At 46.2% G+C, this 9,091-nt stretch overlaps 2 protein-coding genes across 5 annotated transcripts in view; both read right to left on the bottom strand.

Annotated features, from left to right (window-relative positions):
• Nucleotides 1-5,326: 5,326 nt before the first annotated feature.
• LOC109504054 (A-kinase anchor protein 14) lies at nucleotides 5,327-7,218 on the bottom strand. Its single transcript, XM_025307471.1, has 4 exons — nucleotides 7,066-7,218; nucleotides 6,577-6,740; nucleotides 6,334-6,526; nucleotides 5,327-6,034 (listed from the first exon to the last, which is right to left on the bottom strand). Exons 1-4 carry the CDS (start codon nucleotides 7,216-7,218, stop codon nucleotides 5,915-5,917), a joined length of 630 nt encoding a protein of 209 aa, XP_025163256.1. The 3' UTR covers nucleotides 5,327-5,914.
• A 42-nt stretch (nucleotides 7,219-7,260) lies between these two features.
• The window catches only part of fry (microtubule binding protein furry), a 34,339-nt gene continuing 32,508 nt past the window's right edge, over nucleotides 7,261-9,091 (bottom strand). For 2 of the 4 annotated variants that reach the window (XM_025307718.1, XM_025307717.1), the window contains 4 exons: nucleotides 8,844-9,036; nucleotides 8,434-8,691; nucleotides 7,843-8,344; nucleotides 7,261-7,700 (listed from right to left, as the gene is read on the bottom strand). In XM_025307718.1, the coding sequence (XP_025163503.1) occupies nucleotides 7,537-7,700; nucleotides 7,843-8,344; nucleotides 8,434-8,691; nucleotides 8,844-9,036 (1,117 nt within the window). In that variant the 3' untranslated portion in view covers nucleotides 7,261-7,536. The remainder of the gene's footprint in view (nucleotides 7,701-7,842; nucleotides 8,345-8,433; nucleotides 8,692-8,843; nucleotides 9,037-9,091) is intronic. The other 2 variants (XM_011145290.3, XM_011145292.3) reach the window with 1 other exon arrangement.

Here is a 9,091-nt window from a genome sequence, read left to right as displayed (position 1 = left end):
CTATAGGATAATAATTTTACAACAATAACTTTCAAAATTAGATCGATCTCTTGCGGTAAAAATATATCTCTCTTCAATCACTGCGGGAAAACCTCATTGAAAGTCCCGATATTCCTCAAGTTAGAGAGACATCGCTGATGAAAGGATCAAGATTTCCATCGAGTGAATTGTTATGCAAGGGGCTGATGTAAGGGCTGTAAGGGCCCGCGTCGAACGTTCGCGCGAAATCCTCAGAGCGATCGAAGCTAGCGAAAGAATGATTAAGGTCGATGAAGACGAAAATGCGATCTGTCGTAACGGAGAAAATCGGACATCTCTAAGTTTAGCTCGTATTTGCATTTGCGGATCAGGGACAGATAGTTCAGGTTGCCAAGGCGCCATAAGCATTGCAATAAGATTTTTCAATGAAGTGTTCCGACGAAAACACAGCCCGGAAACTACACCCGGTGGGAGGATAAGATAAAAAGTGCACTTTAAGCTTAAGCTCGCTGCTGCCGTCACATTTTCACCGCCTGATGTTAATCGCATGGTTTGGCGAGCTTCTGCGAGAGGTGCGAATGTTGCACAAGGACATTTCTCTGCCACGATTCGCGAATACTAATCTCGGAATCGCGCCCCACCAGCCCGCCTGCTCTGCTCATTGACGAAAGCACATCGTGACAGGAAGCGCATCTTCTCTCATGACGGTTTCCATCACGGTTTCCAGATCATCCTAAGTCAGACCCCACTTATCAAGAATTAATTTATAAACAATTACGCACGAGCGATCTAGAAAGCTGGAACACTGAGACGACCGGAAATAGCGTAGTTGCGCGCAAATAACTCGAGAGCAAGAAAAATCCGTTCGTTACGGGGACCAATTTGGCAGTTGTCAATCAAGGAAATTTCCATCGCCGTCTTTCGTGTATCAAAGGCTTATGTGAGAGAAAAGAGATAGTTTAACTAATTATACGCGTACATGAATTATTTTTAAGAAGAGTAAGTCGTTCGTCCAATTTTTCTCGCCACTGACGTCTAATTCGAGACAGTTGACGTAGAGATGTTGCAAGCCTTCAGGAGAAGACAGCAAGTAGAGCAAACGAAGCGAATGTCCGACGGTGCGCTTGAAGAACGTCATCGATCGAGAAAAATTTAATTAACCGCGAGATATGTCGGCGGTGGCTGCGACAGTCCAGGCCCAAATTAGCGTGTCGCAATTTCGCGTAGCTGCAGCAACTTTAGAGGCACACTTTGGCCAATTACCAGCGATTAAACGATATCTATGACTATAACGATCTCGCGCGACTTGGCATGACGAGCCGCGCTCGTATGTATCGCGCCTCGATTTAACTATCGTCGCTCATATTATGTTGGTGTCTATCTGTCGTCGGCAGCGCGAATCCGTGGATCCGACCGACGCCAATGATCGAAAAATAGATACGAGCGCAACCTGTTCGAAATAGCCGAAGTGAAACCTGTGACACACGCAAAGCGCGTGGTTCCTCAAAACCGGCGTAACGCCGGATCCATCCGATGGACCGCCGATCAATCTACCATCGCAATAAGAATGAGCAATCAGTGGTTATTTTTTCAATTTTCATTAAAACACCATCTCAATGAAAATTAATCAAAATCTTCAATACCCATCAATGTTGAAAAAAATTGTACCGATCTAATTGATCTAATAGATTGATACGATCTAATTTATTAAATTTAAAAACTAAATATATCTTACATAATCTTCAATATCTGGCCTTAATTTGGACTCTGCCAATTAAAGATTGTAGGACCGATTATAGGTACGATCACTGCGGTTGCAACAATAATTTTGCAACAAATGCAGACTGAATGTACAATGAACGAATAAATGAGTTTGAGATAAATTGAATTTCCTATCCGGTTTGTTATAATTTGAACGATATTTCTCGCTCGCGACACCGCCGTACGAATCGGCCGGTTTTCGCAGTTCGCGGCTCGGGAGGAGATCACTCGCGGTCGCGAAGGTGTCTAACCGAAAGAAGGAAGGAAATCTAATTATAGAAGTCGTTGTGCCGCGTGCTGCGGTAGACGACGGAGGGTGTGAGTGCGGGTGCACGAATAAGAATCGGTTGCATTGGGCGGCCATAAAATGCAGCCTGCATCCGCTTGGCGCAGATGTACCGCGGACGGGGTTCGTTCACGTTCCTACGAGGAGTCCGAAAGGATCTAGCGTTTCTCGGGGTACCGCGACCCACCGGGGACAATGAACTAGGAAGATCCGCGAGACGCGATTAATCGAACTTGCACAGGGCTGAGGGCTTCAACGACTCACCTTGAACCCTCCTCAGGGGCGTTCAGGGGGTAGTATAACGGTTCTTTTGGTCTCGCCGTATATTAAGCGTACTATCTCATACACATAATGATAATCGACGCTTCATTGAGAAGTCTCCTCGGGGGGCATTAAAGAAACGCGTTATCTCCTTCGTCACGGCCAGCTTCGTTCATTACTCCGCTCATTCATCCGGGAGCCATGTGGCTCACTGCTAACCCATGCGCCGCTTCCTGTGTCTCGCGCGTGTGATATCGTGATAAAAAAGAAAGAAGGAAGATATCCTAGCCGTCATTGTATCGAATGTTATGTTGGAAAAAGTCGAAGGAGCAGCTCGAAATCACTTGATCGATAAAAGTGGTTCTAAAAGTGGCTCACAAGACCTCTGATTACCTGTAAGCCATTTTCAGAGAAACTTTGTTGATAAAAGAAAGTTCAGAATACCGTCGTTGCTTCAAATACGTTAAATCTTTTTATATGCGGTTCTCGCAAGATCTCGCTTAGCATCAAACGCGTGTTACCCGCGCTTGAGCTGCAGGTGCACGAAGAGCACCCTTGCTCTCTACGAATCGAAACATGAGACGCACGGAATGAGATTGAAGAGACGAAGAGACTCTTGAGTTCTAGTCTTTGCGGATTTTCCGCTGAGCTGCTCGCGATTGAGCGATCGGTACTTGCAGATCGGCTAACACTCACCTCCGAAATCCGCTAACTCTCTCGCCGATTGTTTCTAAAGCGAAGGCCGACCAATCAGACCGTCGACGAGTTCCAGCTGCTAGATCTCGCGCGTGATCAACTCGTGCCGAGCAAGCTGCGATTATTATTGTTTCCCTTTTTTCCTCCCTCCCCCGCCGCTCGCTCCTTCTCTCTTGCTCCTTTTCTCTCTCTCTGTCGAAGTAGCCGAGTGCATGCCCGTGACGTGGCCATGTAAGGGCTAGGCGGGGGTGCCACGCCGGGCCGCTAATTTTAGATCGACTCCCGTGCTTCCAGGAGTCGACTCGGCGAATCGGCAGCTGGTGATTCGACGGGTCGCCACTGCTGCCTCGCGCACGTGGGTCCGATGGGTACAATGCGTGTCGCAGCGTTCACCGGTCGGTCATCCCCCTGCTCGCTTTTCGCCTCGGAGAAGGTCGATTTGTCCGGTCGCCCTGGTCCAGATGTATCTCAGCCCTCCTGCGACTGAAACATCGATAAGCATCTATCAATCGAGATCGATCGGCAAAGTATCGGCTGGAGTCACTCCCTCGACTTTTCCTGATCGCCTCATCGAAGAGTCGAAGAGTTCGTGTTGGTTACATGCGTCAAACGCCGCATTATGCTATCACTTCCTGGTAGAAATTCCAGGATTTTTTACTTTGCTACCTTGGTAGTTGTTAATATATACCGCAAATCTTTCATAAAACGAGAAACCTCCTGGAACTACCGACTTCTTTTTTCAAAAAGATATGTCATTCGGCAGGGATCAAAACGTTTGTCTCTTTCAGTTTTTCGGCATCCATTAAGAATAGAAAATGCATCGTTATGTAAATCTGAATGATTTTCCTAAGAAATTACAAACCATTCATTTTTTACCGCTTGGTCAACATTCCAACATCAATCGATCGTCCGACCTCCGCTCGCAAAACACGATGACAAAGAGGAGCCGGAAGCCGAACGGAATCCTCGGAAAGCCCGGAGTCGGAGAGGGCCGCGGGTAAAAACGCATCCGACGCATCCGATGCATCCTTTGCGATGCGGAAAGGGGGAAATGAAGGCTTGCGCGGGCGCGCGAACGTCCCTTTGAGCGCGAGCTGAGGCGGCAGGGGGTAAAGAGGCGGGCGATCTGGTGGCGGCTGGTGCAGCGGATGTTTGAAGCCGCTGAAGAAAGCGAGGCGGTGGTTCCTGTCCTGGTTTCCCTCTTCATCCCGCCGCCGCCGCCGCCGCCGTCGCCGTCTCTCGCGATTCTCCCGGTCCACCGCGCACCGCGTAGGAAGCACCTCGGCGGATGTGATGTTTAAGACAGAACCACCCCGGCACTGACAAAAAGCCCCGTATAAATAGGCGGTGGTTGTTGCCGTCGCGGTTGACGGCCGTAAGCCGATATCGCGCGTGTCACGCTCTGACCCACATAGTCGGATTTGATTGTTTGTGAAGCGACCGGCGGCCGACCTTTTCTCCGTTTGGACAACGACAAGTCTCTCCCGTGGCGAGGCGGAGGAGGAGGAAGAAGAGAAGAAAGAGGAAAGATCGTATATTAATCTCGTATGGTTCTAATCTGGATGGAGTAAAACTACCACGAAATGAAGAGATCATTAAGACAACTTACACGGTGTACTTCGTCACGCGCATCCTGAGGATTGCTGCGGCCTGTTTATATGTCCTGCTTCGTAACAATCTTGATTCGTAGACTCTCGTTTTCAATGCGGCCGCACTTGGGAGAATGGCAGATCGAAAGTGTTACAGATGCGATCGTGTATCCGTGGTTTGATACACTCGACACGTGGCCGTATCGTCGCCGAGTCTCTTCGGGCTCCTGCTGAGGCATCGAGAGAGACCTCCCGGTATCTGTCCGGCCCGCATATGCACGAGCGGAGAGTCTGTCCGCTTTTCGAATTGTTTCACTCGCTGGTCTTTTTATCAAAAGCTGAAGACGCGTAGGAAAAAGAAAAAAGAAAACATGGGTCCGGAGACCAACGCGCGGTTCACACCTCCTCGGTGTCCTCCTCTCCGCGGGATTGTAAATAGATACTTTCCGTAGTCGGCTATGTGCAGTGTCAACTTCGTGGGAGAGGATGAATGAGATCTCCAACCATTACTGACAGCCACATGTCATAATTTTATGTCAACGATACCAAAGATTATTGTCTCTAAATGGAATCTCTTTCGAGATACGAAAACGGACGCAGCTGCTTCAAAAGAAATAAACAATTAATATTTTCTGCCAATTGAAGCGATATGACTAAAGACGAGATGAAACAACGAAAATTTACATCTTAACGTGTGTCTTGATTTATATTAAGAAGCTAATCTTTCAATTAAATTGTTGTTGTTAAAGAGACAGAGCGAGACAGAGAGTGAAAGAGGGAGATGAAATATACGTTGAGAAAAATTCATACTTCTGTGAACACAAAAAAATGCTAAATTTCAACGGGCGGTGTTAACGGTGTAATGCGAATGTCGTAAACGTGCGATTGAGAACGGCACGGCGGTATGGTGCATATTCTCTTATGGGGGTATCACCTGCTCCTATTGTTTAAGCGAGCGGAGTGAACCGGCGTCCGGTGCCGGACCAGATTGCGGCCGGCGCGTGCCCGGTTCGCGGAAACCCGACACTCTTACTTTTACGACATTCTGCACGATGCAGGCGCTCAAAAGTCTCTGTAGAAAAGCTGCACCCGTTCCGCGACGCGACATGTGCATGAAAAAATCAGAACTGCGATGCCCCGTCTCTCAGGGGGTGCTTCTAGCTTTAGGTCCTCCAGACTCACAGAGAGATTCACACTTAGTTCCGACGACAAAAATCATTTTAATACCCGTGTGACTTGAGACTTTGTGATCTGTTCCCTGTTTACAACTTTAGATATATGTCTAGTTAAAGAAGACAGATTAATTTGCAACGTACTGAAGAGTCGCGTACATAAGTACATCTCAAAACGTGAATGTTTTGAACAACATGGTCTTCATATCGAGAACATCGTACAGCCACTTCGGTCTAAATACCATGTCCAAGCGATGAGCAAACTGGTGCCCTTCGAACACATACGAGACCTGTTGCGAAGTTGCTCGTGATTACGAAAGTGCGTCTGTTTAACTGAACACTCGATTATCTACGCACAGCAGGAAAGCTGGCTAACATTCCACTCTTTCTACATCTGCCTATCTTAAATATTTATATTACATTATAGCGGAACTATAATGTGGAGTACATTTTAAAGCGATTCCCGATATGACCCAGACCAGCTTGTTCTTGTCGACGCGTAGTTGACGTACGCACGCGCCCGTGCGTGAGCGCGCGCCCACCCGCCCGCCCGAAGGGAAAGAGCTGAAAATATACATAACAAACTAACGTCGACTGGAAAGTGCGGCGGCTGCACGCGACTCGCCGCGATGTGGAAGAACACGCTGACGGTCACATATGGCTCCGGGTATGCTGGTGTGGGTATGCTCCAGAGAACTTGATATGTGTAAAATTCGACAGTCCCTTCTCTACGGAGGCCGATGAACTCTACGTGGAACATCCAACTCTTCAAAGCCTGTAAAAAAAGAAATTAATAAAACACATCCCTCATTTTTTCTTTGATATGACTGACTTGCTGAAAATTGTGTTCACCGGTAGTTTGTTCCATCTGGCCATTTCTTTTTTCACACATTGCTTGGCGTTTCGCACATTGATATTGCCACATGTGGGCCACTTTATATAGGGGTAGATGAGCGAATTTGTCGGGACAGATTTATCATGATGGGATTGCTGTTCCTAACAAGTTGTGTGAATAGTAGAATAGCGATTAGTAGAGGCGACAGTTAGGAAATTTGCGATTCATAATATAAGTAATTTATACAACTTTGAAATACAGGATCATCATATGATAACATTATGATTATATAATAATGTACTGAGATGATGATGGTATAACAGTAAATTTTGCGTACTTTTTTCTGCAGCCTGTATACAAATACAAACATTGCATGAGTATATATACCAAATAGCTTTTCAACGATAATACAAACTAATATATAGGAAAAAATTCTAAAAAGAACTGTAAATCTTTTAATTAACGTGCATACGGAGGTTAACGAACCATGAGAGTGGTAATCCTTATCGCTGTGGTGATTATGGAGTCGATGAATCTTCTCGTAAAGCGCGTTATGTCTTGAGCCGAACAAGACCCGACATATTGGTCTTTCGTCGCAAACTGCACGTTGTATACCGACTGCTTCTTTCGTGTAATCATCACGATAAAATAACCTGCAGAATGGGTTTCAAAGCGTCGTCATCATCGAGATATCGATATAATTTATTTGCCGAATATACAGTCAATAGCGATCGTTATGTTTTTTCTTTTCGTGTCGAGAGAAAGAAAAAATTTCCTTTTTACGCATTATACATAAATACTCGCAACGTTCATCTGTATCGTGATGTATACTCACCTACAATCGTATATAAGATACCTCTACACATATACGGCAATTAAATATAAATATTACATATATGTACGCCGAGACTTAAATGTACATGAACAATCTGTAATACTAGATCATTAAAGCTTATATTAACAGTCATTTTTGGAGTGATTAGAATGGTCATGCTGCATGCGCGCCGCCTTCGTAGACGCTTCCAACCCTGTCACAGCCGCGAGAACTTCAAACAAGCTTTCCATTAGTCTGCCGAAAATCTCTGACATCTCGTCGTCTTTTCTTGTCACCACGAATATATCTAAAACATTGATATATATACATGTCACATGTACATGCTTGTTTGTTCTACTCTTTCTTCAAAAGAACGCGTGTTTAAAAATATTCCACCTCTCTCGGCCGAGTTTTCCAATGATTTAACTATCCCTTCTTCTTTAACTTACCGGATCTATCTTGACCTATGTACTTGCAGTACATGCTAACAGCAGTTGTTACATCATCATCGTCGTGGAAAGGATCGCCCGGCCACTGTGCTCTATGCAGTCTCACGGCTTCGAGTGCCGGACACCACCGCGCGTTTCTCAGCAGTTCCGCGACTCTAGCGACTTCCTCCACGGCACCTGCACCTGGCAGAGGACTAGGACTAGGTGTTGGCGTAGGTGTGCCTCGTTCGCTCTCGGTGCTCTCTTCGAGCGCTCTACTCAAGGCTATCTTCATATTGGCGACCTCAACGGACAAATCTTGCAGAGGAATTTGCACGTTTCTGGCGGCGTTCATTAGCGCACCCAGCATTTTGTTTGATGCCTCAATCAGCAACAGAAGTTGAAAATGTAGCTTGTAGAGCGCTCGGCCCATATCTAGCAGCATCTCTTCGACACCTGCCTCTGTGGTGTGACTACCGCCCAAAGCTTGAAGCTTAGCGGTCGCTTTAGCCGCCTCCAAGCACTGAAAGGGAGATAAATATATAAAACAACTGAAATCAACAGACCAGAGATACCGAAACGTTCTAATTGAGATATATTAACAGAACTTACTTCTGTGGCATGATCCTTTCTGTCCAAAAATGTCTCCAGGTGCTCTTGAACTTCTAACATACCGAAACGCAACGTCTCGTTTAAACGCTGATTTGCGAATATAGCTACGGAGAACCATACCAAGGGCGGCTCGGCTTTCGAACTGAGTAGTTCAGCGTGACTAGACAAGTGACAGCCCAAATGAGCCGAAGCGGGGCTACCATTGCTGAGCAAAGCACTTGCCTCGCGTGTAAGGCCGACAGACTTGCTGCTCACATCCTAAAGACATAAAGAAGTGCAAGTTTTAAGTGTTATTTTTCGCAATAATCAGGTTTTTAACAATACGAATTGTAACGTATACTCAAACTCTTTCTATAACGACAGATTAACATCGGTATTAACGTTGTTATCAAACTTTTCTTAAAACTTACCCTTAAAATTTTGCTCAGCAATTGGAAGAAGCTCAGAGTGTTGTACGGAGCTTGGGTGATGAGACTTTGAATTTGCTGTCTCCAAATCTCCTCGGCATCGTCTCGTGCGACCTGTCGGAACGGCATCAGCGCGGACAGATTCGGCGACGCGTTGCAAGGCGTCACATCTCCGAGGTCTCCTGCACTCGAGCCGCTGTAGGCCAAGGTTTCGAGTGAATTGATTAATATACGCGTTTCCAAAAACCTTC

This window comes from Harpegnathos saltator, unplaced genomic scaffold, assembly GCF_003227715.2.
Source record: "Harpegnathos saltator strain DR-91 unplaced genomic scaffold, Hsal_v8.6 scaffold128, whole genome shotgun sequence".
Lineage (NCBI taxonomy): Eukaryota > Metazoa > Arthropoda > Insecta > Hymenoptera > Formicidae > Harpegnathos > Harpegnathos saltator.
The sequence above is the reverse complement of the archived record's forward strand: the minus strand, read 5'-3'. Positions and strand labels throughout refer to the sequence as shown.

Coding starts and splice junctions, on each gene's coding strand:
- LOC109504054 (XM_025307471.1), bottom strand. CDS start 7,218: ATGATTACACGAAAGAAGCAGTCGGTATACAACGTGCAGTTTGCGACG. Junction 6,741..7,065: donor TAAGGATTACCACTCTCATG/GTTCGTTAACCT, acceptor ACAACTTGTTAG/GAACAGCAATCCCATCATGA. Junction 6,035..6,333: donor CGCCGCACTTTCCAGTCGAC/GTTAGTTTGTTA, acceptor ACTTCGCAACAG/GTCTCGTATGTGTTCGAAGG.